The following is a 17,673-nucleotide window of genomic DNA, read 5'->3' as shown; positions in this document are numbered from 1 at the left end:
GGTCACATAACTAGTAAGTACTTAAAGCTGAATCTAACTTCAGGTTTTCCTAACTCCATCCCTGGTGTTCTGCCTACTGTGTCCCCTAGTTGTCTTTACAGTATCCTTAAGGGGGCTCATATCCTCATTATCTTATCAAAGTTTTTGCTACTTTCCCCCAGCTGCCAATGATGCTCTCCTTCCCCAATAACATCTTTATATTTAATTACTTTATTTTTTTTTGGCATTAGTTCTGTATAAGTTTCCATATATGCATGTTGTCTCTTTAGAATGCAAATGTCCCATGGACAAATTTTTGTCTTTGTGTCTCCAGAGTCAGGCACAGTGGCCTGATACATAGTAGGTGCTTGATAAATATTTGTTGATTGATTACAAAGATATATATACTATACAGATAGTACATATAAAATACTGTGTATGCTGTTCGATGCTCCATAAACTTATCATTTAACTCATCAGACTTCTGCCCCACATTTGTCTTAATCAAGTTTTCCCCCTCCCCTTCTGCTGCCCTAGGAACTAGAAGATATTTATCAGGATGCTGCCAGCAACATGCTCTTGGCCATGTGCAAACACTCTTGGGATCTAGTGCTCAGCAAGCTCGAGGAAGATTTGCTAACTGGTGTCTTCCCCCATCGCAGCCTTCTCTATGCAATGGGCGTCATTTCCACCAATGGTTTGGTTCTTCCTAATGTAATTTTAGCAATCTCCAATTCACTGAGTTAAATGTTCAGTACACATGGTGGCAAGTCCAAAATCCAGGGCCAAAAACACTTTGATTTGATGTTCATATTGTCAACCACACTCTGCAGAATTATAGTCAATTATATATAGTAGCTAGGTGGTTCACTTAGAATGCCAGGAATGGAGTCAGGAAAACCTGAGTTCAAATTTGAGCTCACTTGTCCTCAACTATAAAATGGGAATAATAATACCTACTTCCCACGGTTGTTTTGAGGATCAGGTGAGATCAAATGGGAAATGTTTATCATAGTGTCTAACACAAAGTAAGTGCCACATAAATGGGTAGCTTTTAATGGAATAAATAGAGAAGGAATGATAAACAGAAAAGAGACAAAAATGAACTTGCATCAGTGGGAGGATAAAGAAAATAAAGAAATTTGGAAGAGGGTATTGGTTAAGAGGAGAAGTTAACTAATTACATTTTTGGACATGTTAAGTTTGAGATGTTGATTAAAAAGCAATTAGGAGATGTCCATCTGGAAGCAAACAATGAAAGACTTAAGTTAAGGAGGTATACATAGATTTAGGCAAAAAGTGTGAGCATTTCTTCATAGTAATCTGACAGTAAAAGGAAGAAGGGAGATCTAGAGTGGTAAGTTGAGATAATGACAGGATCAAGTGAAAGGTATTTTTAAGAATGGAATAGACCTAAGAATATTCATAGGCAGTAAGGAAGGAGTCAATTGGGAAAATGGAGAAGGGGTGAAGAAGATGAGAAGAAAAGGAGAGGAAAGGAGAGGAGAAAAGAAGATTGCTTGGCACTGTGCTAAGTGTTTTACAAATATCTCATGTCTCAGAAGATTTGAGTGTATACAAGTATAGAAAGGTTAGCCTTGGAAAAGGGGACCACTTCTTCCTTTAAAAAGGATAAGGAAGAAAAGTATAGAAGAGAATATTGAGACGTTTGGAGATGGAAAGTAGAGATGAGGAAATTCAAGTGAGAAGCCAAGGTCATCTGCTGAGAGGTAAAGAAGTAATATTGGAAATTTTAGGAGAAAAGAGGAGATTTGGCACATCTATTGAGAGAAGTAGGGTAAACAAGCATAAATGGTTTTCCTTATAGCAGTGAGGGTCCCACTGGGTTTAATAATAATTTATAGTGGATATAAACAATAAAAGCACAGGTGTGGCAGCAACTACTGGATGAGCAGACAAGGCAGATAGTGACTGAGGTGATTAAACGTTCAAGTCCAAGAGGAGGGGGATGAATGGTGGGGAGGACAGGAGAAAAATAAAAGTCAAAATTGCAGAACAATGAGAAGCTGAACTGGTCAACTCTAGAGTCAAAATTTCAAAGAGAATAATTGAAGTCAGAAACAGATGTAATAAAGTAGAGGAATGAAGGATGTGGCAACAAAGGATAGATTCAGTTAGGAGAGAATAAGAACTCTAAAATGAAGGGAGTCAAGATGGCCTAGTATTAGAAGAAGGGATTTGGAATCAGAAAACTATGGGTTTGCTTCCCTTCTTAGATGCATACCAACCATGTGACAGTGGACAAAGCACAGGTTCAGGAACTTTTGTAAGGATACAACCTAGTAGTATGACCCTGAGCAATTAACTTAACCTTGCTCAGCCTCCTTTCCTTCCTTTGTAAAATGGCATTAAAAATGGTAGCATTGGGGTGCCTAGGTGGCACAGTGGATAGAGCACTGGCCCTGGAGTCAGGAGTACCTTAGTTCAAATCTGGCCTCAGACACTTAATAATTACCTAACTGTGTGGCCTTGAGCAAGCTACTTAACCCCATTTGCCTTGCAAAAACCTAAAAAAAAATGGTAGCATTTACTCACATAATTTATGGAAACTTAAAACACTATGTAAATGATAGCTATTGCTATAGGGTTAATGATCACACTCACATTTCAAGGAATACTTTGCAATGGGAGGGACTACATTGTAGAATGATCTTAGGTCTTAGTTGATATCAAGATGTTGAGGAAGGTAGGAATCAAGGAAAGTCACCTTTGAAGATAAACTCTGATGGCTAGAGATTTAGAAGGGAGCAAAATGCAGAAATGTGATAACCCTAACTGGAGAAATAGCAACCAATGGAGTTCTCTAATATCCTTTGAAGCAAGAGGATAGCATTGGTACAAGTGTTTTCCTCTCTAAACATGGGAATTTAGGATTGAGAAGACAGTTGGTGCCAAAGGGTTAGGTCCCCACACTGGGCTTACATTCTAGATATATCTCAGCTTGCTAGGAGGAACATCCAAAAGAAATCTTCCATGTAGAGCATGTTCTTTGGTCTCTGAAAACCCTGGTATTTGACATGATATCTAAAGACACAGTTGAGACAGTATTAAGCTTTTGGCTGAGATCTCAGTCTTACCAGTTCCAGGTTGTCTCTGCTAAAATATGACAGAAAATAAACCCAGAACTCAGAACAAATATATAATTCTCTTTTAGTTCATAGAAAGTAGTTCAAGGGGTGGCTAGGTGGCACAGTGGATAAAGCACCGGCCCTGGAGTCAGGAGTACCTGGGTTCAAATCTGGTCTCAAGCACTTAATAATTACCTAGCTGTGTGGCCTTGAGCAAGCCACTTAACCCCATTTGCCTTTCAAAAACCTAAAAAGAAAAAAGTAGTTCAACCCCTAGCTAAAGCATGGACACCCTAAACTAGATGTTTATTTGAATATTTCCAGTCTCCAGGAATGCACTCTTTTGGAATATCTCCCAATACTTCCTTGGGAGTAGATAATCCTTGGGTGAATTTTTGCTACTGAAGCACCACGTCAACTGTCAAAGTCAAATTGGAAGAAGAAAATAGATTCTCAAGCCTGTGGAGGAGACTGGAATGGTGGCTGAGGGAAATGGCATTGTTGCCTCACCAAGCACATGATCTAATTTCTCTACTAGACTGAAACCAATATGAGGGCAGAAAACTTTATCTTCTTTATTTTGATTATCTCTTTCCAGTGTCAATCACAGTATACTAGGTAGTTAGATGACATTGTGGACAGAATCTAAACTTGGACTCAAGAACATCTGAATTCAAGTCTTGCCTAGGACATTTAACAGCTATATGACCCTGGGAAAATCATTTAATCTGTCTTAACTTCAATGTCCTCATCTGTAAAATGGGTATGATAATAGCACCTACCTCTGAGGATCATTGTGAGGATAAAATGAAATAATATCTAAAGTATTTTGCCAGACTTTAAGGTGTTGTATGAAAACTAGTTATCACCATGATTGCATACAGTATAGAAGGTATTTAACAAATACTTACTGTCTGGATAGAGGAAGGGAAAGAGGGATGGAGGGATGAATATCAGGGAAATAGGGATCAATATACAGTATATCTAATTCCTGACTCAGTGTTCACTGCATCTTTTTTATGTCTCTGCAACAGATAAACTACTTACTTCCCCACAGAGAGATCACTGGCAAGAACATCTAATTCAGGTAGGAAAAGGTCAAAAAAATTGACCATAAAACAATCTGTGTCTAATAATGTCAATAACAATAATAATAATTGATACTTCATTAGCATTATACTTGTGTTTCAAACTATTTTCTCACAATACCCTGTGAGAGTGTTGCAAGCATTATACCACTTTACAGAGGAGGAAACTGAAGTTCAGAGTTAAGATATGCTCACAGAGATCATAATAATAAAAATGAGCATTTGTATAGTGCCTAAGGTTTGCAAAGCATTTTATAATATTTTCTCAATTGATCCTCAAAATAATTCCCATTTTATTGATGTGGAAATTAAACCTGAGGAAGATTTAATAATTTGCCCAGAATCTCACAGTTATCAAGGATTTTTCCTCAAGTCTTCCTGACTACAGGAGTTGTACTCTATCCACTGAACCACCAAACAGTCTCAGAGACGAAACCTGGTCTCTCTGACACCAAATCTAGAGTATCTCTTGACATTTCATGATGAAAATAGTCTCCTAAAAAAAACCCTCATCATCCATAACTCTATGGGTCAAAGATGAATGGCAATTGGACATTGGCCTTGAGGAGCTAGGGAAGTAAAGGATGATTTTCTGATCTTCAGAAGCCAAGGACCTAGAAAATACCCACTGTGAAGTGTGAAATATTTTTAAATCTCTGCCCTTGTTAAACTGGTCAGTGCAAAAGTCTGCCTTAAAAATATGAGACACTTAGATACCACTGTGGATAGAACATTGAATGTGGAATCCCAAAGATCTGAGTTTCAATTGCATTCAGAAATTTGTTAGCTATGTAATTTTGGGCAAATCACTGAAATTCCATGTACTTCAGTTTCCAAAAGAGGGAATAATAATAACAGCTACCTCTAAGACTGGTTGTGGGAATCAAATAAATTAATATGTAAAGCATTTTTCAAATCTTCAAGATTGGTACATGAAGACATGAGAGTAGAGGATAAAATTTGAAAGAGGTAGTGATTGAATCAAAGACTAAGAGTTCAAGGGGACACCTGAACAGTTTTGAAAGTTGAATGGAAAGGATGATGAATTTGAGACCAGAAGAGTCAAGTTCAAATTTTGACTAGGGAGCTTTCTCCCTATATGAGCTTCTGCTCTGTGAACTCTCTCTGATTGCTACATTTGTAAAATGATGATGTTGGTCTAGATAACTTAAGTTTTCTTTCAGCTTTTTTATCCTTTAAACACATGAAAGCCTATGAAGACTGATGTGAGATTTGGTAGAGGATAAAGAGGAAAGGAAACATTCCTGGCAGAGTGGGAAGTAGGTAAAGGAGTTTTGGAGCCAATGAAGGTGAAGTCATGTATAGAAGTGACAAATAGGACCAAAGATTTTGACCAAACTCCAAAAAGTGATGGATTGGATGGGCCTGATGAATCACCAAGATGCTAAATCATCTTAATCCTCTCAAATCTGCTTTCCTCCCAGATCTCCTCCTTTCTCATTTCTTTTGGGTTTGAGAAGCAATTACTGAGTGGTACAACCTCACAACTGGAAAGGATCTTAGAGATTACCCAACCCAACTTCCCATTCCAAATAGGCATCTCTTTTACAGCCCCTTCCCTATCCTTTTTTAAATCTAATCTCTTATGGAATATTTCCAATAGGAAGTTTCCCATCATTGGGTTTGTGTTAACAAGTCTTATTTAAGGGAGGAATTCCCTTAAAAAAATTTTACTAGCTGTTATTGAGTCTGCTATGCCCCAAATTTATAAAGACTTGGAATCTTAAGACTTAAACACAGAGCATCAGGAAACTAAAATTCCACAAAATAAATGGGAACATTAAAGCATAGATGATTTATCTCACAAGCAAGCAAGCATTCTATAAAAATGATTCCTTTTTAATGTAAATAGAATCATTAATAATAATCCTAGAAATATGTCACAATTAGTCCTGGGAAAAAAGATGCCAATGGATTTATAATGATATCTATTCTTGAAACAGTGGAATTTGTCTAAATATGAGATCATGCAGATTTCTCAACACCTATGAGACTAATGGGCAGAAACAGACAAGGATTGATAGAAAGAAAGAGGAAAAAAATGTGGGGAGGAAGAAATGAAGGAAGGAGGAAGAGAGGAAGGAAGAGAAAAAAATTAAACTAAGCCTGTTCTCCTCAATTTAACTCCAGATCTAAACATTTCTAAGATAGCAAGATTGGGTCACACTTCTCCCTCATGGCCATGCAGAAGGAAAAATATTAAAAACACATTCCCAAGGCTGCTTCCTAGTTCACCAGTAAAAAAGGGAAAGATTAAGCAAAATCAAGAGAAAATACCCCTTAACATCTAATTGATGTCTCACCCAATACCTACCTTGGTCAAACTCAGTCATGGGCCTTCTTATCAATTATTTCCAAACTAACTCTTTTACTTCTCTCTCAAAGAATAAGATAATTCCTATCTGAATTAGAGGAGCTAGTTTGGAACAAGGTAGTCTGATCCCATTATGTGAAGAGAAATTAACCCACCTCTATCCAGTCTACTGGATTCCTTGGAGTTACACATCTGGATGAAGAGAATCCTACCTATGTTTCAAATCTTTATACCAACATAGTCTACATTTACTTTAACATTTATCACAAAAGAGAGCATGTGATACTGTGGAATTATTAACTTCCTCCACGATAGGGAAAAACTTTTATAAATATTGATTAATAACCTTCTCTAGTCACTACTCTAAATCCTAAGAAATGTTTAGCCTCCATGTATGCCTAAGGTTAGCTGTCCAAGAAAATGTATTGATGTAGATTTCTGACATTCATTTGAAACCCAGCTTTTAAAAGCTGTTTTACACCTAGAGATAAATCTAATGAAAACCTGCTTCCAGCAGCCATTTCCCATGCTTGCTCGGTTCTGGGGAGGGAGTCCAAGAGTGCATTCCTCTTGATGGACAGAAAACACTAACTGTTTCTGAACAGAACAGAATGATTTGGTAGGCAACCCTGCTGGGAGGTTCATGGTATTGCTCAGTGTCTGGGCCCTATGAAGGTGGTAGTGAGCATCTTCACTGTGGATGCAAAGGTGGCCCCAAATACACCAAGAGATGAAAGCTCCACATTGATCCAGAAGGGAGTCTCTCCCCAAGGCCTCATTGATTAGAACTGGATGAATGAGAACCCCATCTAATGGTCAGGCTTGTTTTCAGCCTTTTCACATGTCTAACATCTCAGCTGTGAATATTTGCCCAAACCTCGGCAGATACATACCTGGGTAAAGACTACCAGAACTTGTTTGAACATTTACTAAAGTGTTAAAATAGAACCATTTTGGCCTTGATTTTTCAGAGAAAAACTTGGACTTCCCTGCTTGAGAAAGTAGGGGGGTCCATATTATTTTACTAACCAAAGGGTCCTCTTTTAATCATGTAGTAACATCCCCATCTGATGGAACTTATACGTTCTGCCCAAAGCACAGGCATTTGCAGGGGGGAGGGTTTATGTTTTCCTAACTATGGGCATGAATGGGGAAGCAAACTTACCCATGTTATGTAGTCTTCTATACTCTTGATGTGCATGTTTTCCCTTCTTTATCCCAATTTATCCCTTCAACATGTAGGACCAGCCTTTTGAGTATTGGGTCACTTGACTCCTTAGGAGTCAGGCAAAAAAAAAAAAAATCTTTGTAGTCATTGGAATGTTATACAACTGTTATATTGTTTACTTTATTGTAAATACTGGTGAACAGTAGTCAATAAATAGTTTTATATTCTTCCTTTCAAAAAATTATATAGAAATATTATACCTCTCTAGAAGATATGTGACAGTGACTGAAATGTGAAGAAATTGTCCCATGTGTCAAATTAGAAAAACTCAAATTTAAAAGATATAAGGATAGAATTGTGGTATGAATTTTCAAGGCATTGAAAACCTGACCTGGGGAGATGTTTTGGTGTCAGTTGAAGCAGAACAAAAAAAAGGAAACTTTCATTCCTTCTCATTCAGCTCAGAAAAGGGAGGAATTCAAATTTGCCCTCTCAATGACCTTTTAATATCTATTCACAGATAGGAGCCAAGTCTGTTCAGTTCTTAACAGAAGATAGATGGGCACAATCACTAATGCTTGCTGTCACCAAACCTGACCGCACTTACAAAGAACATAATCCAGAAAAGGTTTGTTTCATAGATTTCTGCTTCTTCATCTGACCATTCACTGCCTTTTCTACTCCCCTCCCTGAGGACAAATATCTCTGTTCATCTAATGCCACAGGGAAGAAAAGTAAATTGGACTACCCTCCTACTTAATCTCCTCCAGTGGGACGACAATTACTTTGTATCATTTTAGTTCATAATTATATAGCATTTGAGATTTTACAAAATACTTTGCTCATAATTTCCTTGTAGGTGATATATAAATGGTTCCTCACTTTACTCTCTGTATGGGCAGATAGGTGGCACAGTAGATGGAGCTCTGGATCTGGAATTAGGAAGATCTGAGTTCAAATGTGATCTTAGTCACTTAACAGCTGTGTGAGCTTGGGCAAGTCATTCAACCCTCTTTCTTTACCACAGTTTCTTCATCTGTTAAATAAGCTGGAGAAAGAAAGTGGTAAACCACTATGCCAAGTTGGCCCTGACTCCAGGGTCAATACTCAATCCACTTGCTCCCTAGCTGCTCTTAGATTTTACAAATTTGTCTATATGTATGTGTATATTTCTTCTGTTTATATGTATGTACACATATATATGCTTTGCCATATATTTTTTTTCACATATACCTGTTATCTCTTCCACTAGAATGTATATTCATTGAAACTAGGGATATTTCATTTTGGGTATTTGTGTCCCCAGCACCTAACTCAGTGTCTGGCACATGATAGGTTCATAATAAAGACATGTTGATTATCACTCATTCATTTATTTTTTTATTTACTCTCTTAGTGTCTCCTTCTGTCTCTCTTCTCCGGCCTCCCTCCTTTTTCTCACTGGCCTGAAAGTACGTCTTGCCCTACATGGACACACTCTGTTTATCTCTTAGCTTCAACAATCTGGAAACTAAGTGAATGGGATTAAAGAATCTCTAAGGTTTCTCCCCTCCAATAGTATGCTGGAGTCAGTTGAGAAGGGCTTAATAGAGCCAATTATTAAAGGTGCATTCACACCTCAAAAGTGGGCAAATGCTACAAATTAGGAATTGATTTATTATTTTATTGATTGTCTCCAGACTTAAAGGTTGGGAGAAAAGTTTAACAATGCAAGTTAATGAGTCCTCATATATTTTGTTCCAGAGAGCTGGTTTCTAGATATTTAATAGCATACCCCTATTTGCATCTCTAAATTCTAAACTCCTGTGTGTCTGTGCCTGTGTCTTCTAAATCTTTCTATCTTTAATGTTTTTGACAGCAAAATTAGAGATTGGAAGGTCTACTCCAATCTATGTTTTATTTACAATATAAGCAAAATTTTACTTCAGCTTACTATGAATCAGGCATGTTGCTAAGCACTGGGGATATAATTAATTCAAAGAAAGACAGACCCTACCTTTGAGGAGTTTACAATCTAGAGAAGGGAAACTATATAAAAAAGAACAGGAAAAGGAGAAGAGGCTACCAGGAGGAAACCAGAATGAGGGTTCCAGGCAGAGCAACAGAGGCAAAGTAGAGTGAACTGAGTTCACTTTCTAGTTTTTATAAAGGAAGGCACTGGGTGGAGTTTGGTACTCTTCCTTGAAGCCCTCCAACCAGAGGGAAGAACTAAACCCTACCTCATACCATCAAGCTCCATATAAAGGGGACTTGTTTATTGTCATTGTAAAATCATACCATCTACTCTCTAGATGATGGTGGGAGTCAAATGAAAAAGGCATGTTGAGAGGTTTCTAAATTTTAAAGCATGATTTGAATGTTAGCTACCATTATTTAATAGGATTGCATGGAAGGCTTTACTGGAAGGGACTCTAACCTACCTTTCCAGGCAGTTAAGTGGTACAGTAAATAGAGTAACTAGGTATAGAATCAGGAAGACCTGAGTTCAAATCCAGCCTTGGACAATGGCTAACGATATAATCCCAAGCAATTCACTTAAACCTTTTTTCTGCCTCAGTTTCCTCAGCTGTAAGAAATAATAAATACCTATTTTCCAGGATTTAAGTGCATTCATGGAACTCTTTATTCTAGCCACACTGGGTTACTAGCTATTCCCCAAACTTCATATTTCTTTATATATTTGTATAGACTATTTTCCATATTTGGAAGGCCCTGCCTCCGCATCTCCAATTTTCTTTCAAGGATTAGTCCAGTTATAACCTCCCCACAATGCCATCTCTAGCCCTAGCCCCTAAAGCTATTAGTGCTCTCCATTTCTTCAGTTTACCTTATCTATTTGAATTTTATATCCCTCAAGAGAATGTAAGCCCCTTAAAGGTAGAGGCAACTTCATTCTTTTGAATTTCTAATACCTAGCGCACTGTCTTGTTTATAGTAGGTACCTAATAAATGTTTGAATTGACTTGAAAGAGCATCTAGGACTTTTCCTTACTCTGGACCAGATATCAGGAGGTGCTTCCCTGTATAACTCTAACCTTATATCTTTTTCAGACTTTCCTATTCATCTACTATGGAATGATTCTACGAGCACTCAATAATAGCTCCATGGTTAAGAAACACCTAAGGTCACTCCTGGAAACATCCCATCAGACTCTGCAACAGAGAGAGGTGACCAACTCAGTAGCTATGCCAGACTTTTCTAGTTAATTGTAATCCTGTAAGGTCCATGAAGAGCCCATGCATTCTCAAAATATACCTGATAATCTTGGTCATAAATTGAACACTGATGTATTCACAGGCTGGACCCTAAGCCTGACTTAAGATATCTTACACAAACTCTCATCACAGTCTGAGCCCTAAACTCAAACATAGATTAATCCCTAATACCCACTCCAGATGGACTGCTGACCCAATCTTGACCATCATCACAGGCTAAGATATAACCCTAGTCCTAGACTGAAATTTAACTCTAACCCCAAACTAAAAACTCCCCACAGTCCCTGTCCTGAACTGATCTAAATGTAGAAGTTAAGCATTGATTCCAAGCATAAATTGTCATCTAATTTTATCTCCATCATCTCATATCTGCTATCCATAGATTCAGACAATTTCCTTAGATGTAAGGTATCAGATGGGGTCATGTGGTAGTGATGTGCTGGAGCCAGCTCTTACCCAGTTCATAAGAACAAATCATTAAGTTTTCAGTGTATTTACACCTCAGAAATAGGTAAAGCAAAAATCAGAGACTTGATTTTTTTTTATTTTACTGATTATGTAGACCAGCATTGGGGAATTTTTTTCCTACCAAGGGCCATTTGGATATTTATAATTCATTTGTAGGTCATACAAATTATCAACTTTAAAATTAGTCTGGTGGAGAGCTGTTATCAAAGGAGAATGATGTCCCCTCCCTTCTCTGGGTCTCAGTTTCCCCATAGAGTGGGTAAGCTCTTTTTCCTCTAAGATCGCATGAATGATGGACCAATCTGCTTTATCCCATGAACCTTCAGTTTATCAGCATCCCTACTTTTCTTGTCCCCTTATAGGGAATTGCCCTCACCATAGGCTTAACAGCAGAAAAACATCTGGATGATGCTTGGGCAGTCCTAGACCAGTTTGGCAGGACAGGACCTTTAAAACGGACTCTTAACAACTTTAACATTAAGGTATTTGTACCCTTTGGCTACAAAGGAACTCTGCCTCTCTTCTTCATAAGAATATTAAACAATAAGGGTTCTATGACACATAATCTGCCTAATTATCAGCTTCATTCTCTCCTTCTCTGAGCCAGTTTCTCTAACTGAAAAATGGGGGACTAGTATTATTTCTTCTTCCAAGTCCTTTTGATCTCTAAAGTCTATGGTCTATGATCTCTTGTATCATAGAATCTCAACTTAAGGATTTGCTTCAATGCCCACCTCCCCCTTCCAAATAAGATTATCTTCAAATGACAATTATGAGTCATTGTTCCCTAGAACAGTATAGAAAAAGAAGATGAGTAGAAAGGAGAAGAGGAAGGGTGGTAGGGATTCCAAGGGGTAGAGGAAAAGATTTGGAAACTTGAAGAAATTATAAGGATAAAGAAACTTTGCCTTGAATAAACAGGCAGAGTGAGGCACAGGAAGAGGAATATCAATATGGTAAAGAAAAATGGAAGAAATTAAAAAGGAAAGACGTGTTTATGTGAATGTACGAGTCACCAAATCAATTCTCCTCTTAATTGATTGACTAAATTATATGAAGACATTGCTTATCTCCCCCAACATGGAGCTCAGGGTCCTAAATTTAGGAGGTGCTTAATAAATATTTATTGAATCAGTTAGTCAATAAATGGATCAATGAATTAGATTTGTTGAGGGTTCACCAGGCAAGAAGGGCTTAGATTCTCACTATGATGCACTGTCCTTCCCTAAAATATAACTTTCCCCAAGCCTTGAAACTACCCAAATGAGAGACCATTTTCAATTTTACAAATTGAAGAAAACAAGGACCTCAGCATGAACTGCCACTTCTTAATGACCTCTCCTTCCCTCTCCTGGAAGAATTAGAGAACTGAATCCAAGCTCTTTACCAGAGAGGCATATTATCTAACAGAAAGTGATTAATTTGAAGGAAGAGAAGTTGGATTCAATTCTGCCTCTGCCATTTACCATTCATGGTGTTGGGTAAGATATTTAACCTCTCCTGGTCTTATTTTCCTAATCTGTAAAATGATGGGATTATTCTCACTGTCTTTTAAAGCTGCTCCCTATTAGTTCCAAATATGATCCTATGATAACTGGTCCTTAGAGTTCCACTGTCCAAATACAATGATTCCTGTTGTCAAACTCAATGTTAAAGGTTCTCATTGAGTGTTTTTTCCTTCTCCCATCTCCCTAGGATGAAGAGGACCCAAAGTGGAGGTGGGCCAGCAGTACTATCCTTCTCTCCTATGGGCAGATGGCAGCCAAGGCCAAAGAGAATATACTCCCTTGGGTAGACAACATCTCCTCAAGAATGGTCTTCTACTTCCGCAATAGCTTCTGGGTATGAAAAATGCTACCTGCTCACAGAGAACCAGAAATTAGGATCAGAGTATCTTGGAATCTCAAATTCAAAAATCTTAGAATTACATCTAAACTATTAAAATCATAAAATCATAGATCTTTGGAAAAATGGAATTCCAGAATTATAAAAACTTCCTTGTAGCATGAAAAGACTGGGGAGGAAGTCTGTACTCTCAAAAATCTAAATCAAGAGAACAAGTTTTTGAGGGTCCTATGAAAATGAAAAGTCTTTTGAATTTAGACCTAGTGATAAATATCTTTGTTTATTGAAGGCCTGCTTGACTAAGGGGACAAAGGCTCATTTGATGTTTAATCACAGGTGTTTATGAAATCATTTATAAGTAGTGGAGGGACTGTGATATGAATCAATGAAGGGCAGCACCCACATGGGTAAAATTAATGTTGTGAGAGATATCTTTTGTGTTGGCTTCATAGTCCTCCATCTTGAGCTATTACTAATGAATTAGTGACATGAGAAAGTTAGTTCTAGTCTCGGAGGCTTGTAACTCCAGGCTAAACTTTCTGCTATCACCTCCTCCAACTTCCTAGTCTTCAGAAAAATATGGGCCCTAAACAACTGATACCTATGACTAATAAAGTGACAGTTCCTCTTCCATTAATCTCACTCATTCAGTTACTCTTTGTCAAAGAGAAATATCCCTTCCCATATTGTCCTTTCTCTGTCATCTTGCCTAATGAATCCTATCACTTTTCAATTCCTTACATCCTCAAGCTTCATTTTCCATGAGAGCTCTGGAACTTCAAATCGTTAGAAAACTTCCTTTCATTTTTCTTCTCTTCACATTCTATTTTGACACTCTCCAGAAGACAATGGATCCCTGACCAACTTCTCCAAACTGATTTCTATTTCTGATTCAGTAGACCATAAGGAAGAACTGGCATATTCTTTGTCTTCTACTGCTATCATCTCTTAGCCATCTCTCTTCCTTTGAGGTTAATCCAATCTTTATCTTCCCCAATTGTAATGATCTGCTGGTCTCCCTGTCATTCACCCTCCTTTCTCTAGGACAGGGGTGGGGAATCTTTTTGCTGCCAAAGGACATGAAATATTTATAAGATCAGTCATGGGCTACATTTGGTCAAACATTTAATTCATCTCTAAGAAGTGCCTAGATTTATTGTATTTTGAGTCCCTTCTCTGGTTTCTTTGGCAATGCCAGACCAATGCAACCTGGACCTGAAGGTTCCCCACCCCTGCTTTAGGTGACCAGTACTTAGAGCACAGTCTGTCTCTTCAAGTATACCTTTCATACTTGGCTTCCTAATTTATAGATTTCTTAAAATACCATACCTTAGAATTCTCTATCACTTCCATGATGCTAAACTGAAATTCCCTTAATTGGAAGTCAGAATTTGAGTATTAGAATCAGCTAGATGGAACAGTGGATAGACCAGGAGAAGAGGGATATGAAGTTTCACTGAGATTAAATAATAGCTTTAGGTATTTGGGAGGCTTAGAGAACTAGGCCTTGTGGCAGAAAAACCTTGAATTCAAATCTGGCCTCAGAAACTTGCAAGCTTTATCTGTAAAATGAAGCTAACATCACCTACCTCTCAGGGTTGTTGTGAGGATAAAAGAGAAAACATTCTTCAATCACTTAACACAATATATGTATATAGCAGGTGCTTAATCAATGATTGTTTCTTTCCTTACTTCTTCCAAGGTTTAACAATACCTCATCTATAAACTGAAGGAAATGGACTAGATAACCTTTGTAATCCCTTCAAAATCTAGATCTATGATTCTAGGGATCTCTCTATTATCATAATCTCCTACTCTTCCATCTCTTCTGCTCCTTTGCCTCCCATATGCCTAAACATATTTCATCTCAATATAGCCTCATATGCCCCCATTTCTTCCTTTTCTTTCAGACCATTCCTGCTTCTCCACCCTATTCATTTCATCAAACATGCAGTTGCCATGAACATCATTCACCCTTCAACTTGTTTGCTCACAGTCTTCCCATAATTCATCGCTTGCCTGGATCACTTCTTCCTTCTCTATAATCCCACATACTTCTGGAGGAAGCAACTCTAATGTTACTATTGAATCTACTTCAAATCCAAGTTATTTAGTCTCAACTGGACCCTCTTTTTCATCAAACCTCTAACAATATCATCTGCTCTCTTACCCCATCCCCACAGATGTCACTGTCTCCTTTTCCAAGAAAACAGAGTACATCCATCATGAACTCCCTCCTTGCCTCCTATACTATGCCTAAAAATCTGTATATTTACCCAGATATATCTCCTTTACTCTAAGACTTGAGAGGTAATTTTTTTGGGTTTTGAGGCAATCTCTCAATCTTAATCCTTGATCCTTTTCCCTCCCATCTATTCTAGGAGCTTGCTATGCTGAATACCTTCTTTCCCTCATAATTTCTTATCTTTTTATTGACTCTTTTCCTGTCTCCATACAAAGAGAACTTGAAAAAAGCCCTCACTTGGACTCTACCATCTCCTCATGCTGCCATTATGTAGATCTCCTCCGTTGCATAACCATAACACAAGAAAAAGTTGTACATATTTGCTCTATTCCTTCATTACCCACCCCACTTCTCAGCTTCTTGTAATTTGGCCTTGAACACCATTACTTGACTAGTACTATTCTTTCTAAGGTTACCAATGATTATAATTTCTCTTTCTTCAACCTCCTTGACCTCTCTGCAATTTTTGATACTCATGAGCATTCCCCTTCCTGATGGAGATGTTAACTCATTTCTCAACTTCCCTATCTATAATCTTTTCAAATCCTCTTGAGTGGATAATTATTCATCATTTTCCCTATTAACATGATATTCTTTATCACTTACTACTACTAACCCCTCTACCTTTCTCAACTTTCTCTCTTAGGAATGTCATCACCTCCTATAGATTCAAATACCCATATTTGTGCATGTATCCCAGATCTAATCCATCTTCTGAATTCTAGGCACACATATGTGACTAGAAATAGCAGTATCATTAACTGCTGATGAATTTCTCTTCCTGGATGCCCCATAGACATTTCAAACTCAACTTGCCAAAAAGGAAAATTGCTGTTTTCCTCAACTAAAGTCTCCAATTCTTGAAACTTTCCTATTTCTGTTGCAGATGAAACTTAGTCCTATTGGACTACCCCCTCCCCCTTACCTCCCACATCCAATCACTTGAGGAATCTTGTTGGTTTTGTGGAGTCTAGCTCAAAACATCTCCTTTTATCTATCCCCTTTTTGCTACTCACCCAAACAATTTAGGATCTTATCTTTCACATGGATTGTAGTGAAATACTCCTAATTGACCTTCTTGCTTCTCAGAATTGGGAGGACCCTCTGCCTGACCTCTCACTGAGTAAGAAATCCCTTCTCCAGCATCCCTATACATTGTAACCCAGGCTTCTCCTTAAAAGCTTGAAATGACAAGTAAACTCACTACTTCTAAAACATACCATTTCACTTTTGGTTAGTTCTAATTTTCAAGGAAGATTTTCCTCCCTTCAGGCCAAAATCTGTTTGCAACTTCCTTCCCACTGGTCCTAGAATAAGCAGGATAAATATAATCCTTCTTTCATGTGACAGTCATTCAAAAAGTTGTTGATGGAGCTGGCATGTTAAGTCTTCACCATTCCCTCAGTTTCTTCAGTTTTAACAGCTTTAAACTTCACTAAGACTTCTGATAGACCCTGTATATGATATTTTATACATCCCTCATTATTCTCATCAGCCTACTCGAACCCTTCTCTAGCTTTGTCTTTCCTCAAATGTATACTCATATTATGATCCTCATCTTAGAGATAATGAAAGTGAGACCCTTAAGGTTGAGTGATTTGCTCAGTGTCATATGACACTATAAATGACAGAGCAAGGAGCTGGACTCAGGTGCCTTCTGCCTCCAAATCTCAAATTCTTTCCACAGTCTTTTGCTACTGTCCTTAAATACATTCAAAATAAAAGATCCACATGAATGTGTGGTTGTGATTGCTGAGTCTGTATTATAAACTTGCAAAGGCTTATGAAGAACAGAAGCATCATCATCATATACATGGAGACAGATAAAAGTTGTCCCAGTTTGCAAAAAGAGAAAAAATGGATTCTGCAAAATAGTCATCATTGATTTTGATGCCTTGCTTCCCCAAATTCTCAAAGTATTATAAAACAGATGAATTTTGAATACTTTGAAAGGGAAGTGATCTTCACTTAAAACTAGAAAAGAGTTTTGAAGACTTTTTTTCCCAGATCAACATCATTTCCTTTTTGAAAGAGTTGTTGAGTAAGCAGAATATTTTAGACTTTATAGACCTGGAAACAAGCAAGTCTTTTGGCAGAACTTCCCTCAATATTCTCATGAACAAGCTAGAAAAATATGGCATAGATGATAATAGAGTTTGGGGGATTCAGAAGTGGTAGAATGAGCAGACCCAGACTGATGATTAATGAATGTTTGACAACCTTAATGGAGATCTTTAATG

General features: G+C 37.7%; 1 protein-coding gene across 2 annotated transcripts in view; it reads left to right on the top strand.

Annotated features, from left to right (window-relative positions):
* The window catches only part of LOC141499967 (maestro heat-like repeat family member 5), a 125,381-nt gene that overhangs the window by 39,682 nt on the left and 68,026 nt on the right, over nucleotides 1-17,673 (top strand). For both annotated transcript variants that reach the window (XM_074202799.1, XM_074202798.1), the window contains exons 5-10: nucleotides 517-676; nucleotides 4,103-4,155; nucleotides 8,180-8,287; nucleotides 10,711-10,827; nucleotides 11,706-11,825; nucleotides 13,039-13,185. In XM_074202799.1, the coding sequence (XP_074058900.1) occupies nucleotides 517-676; nucleotides 4,103-4,155; nucleotides 8,180-8,287; nucleotides 10,711-10,827; nucleotides 11,706-11,825; nucleotides 13,039-13,185 (705 nt within the window). The remainder of the gene's footprint in view (nucleotides 1-516; nucleotides 677-4,102; nucleotides 4,156-8,179; nucleotides 8,288-10,710; nucleotides 10,828-11,705; nucleotides 11,826-13,038; nucleotides 13,186-17,673) is intronic.

This window comes from Macrotis lagotis, chromosome X, assembly GCF_037893015.1.
Source record: "Macrotis lagotis isolate mMagLag1 chromosome X, bilby.v1.9.chrom.fasta, whole genome shotgun sequence".
Classification (NCBI taxonomy): Eukaryota; Metazoa; Chordata; class Mammalia; order Peramelemorphia; family Peramelidae; genus Macrotis; species Macrotis lagotis.
This window is presented reverse-complemented; position numbering and strand designations above follow the sequence as displayed.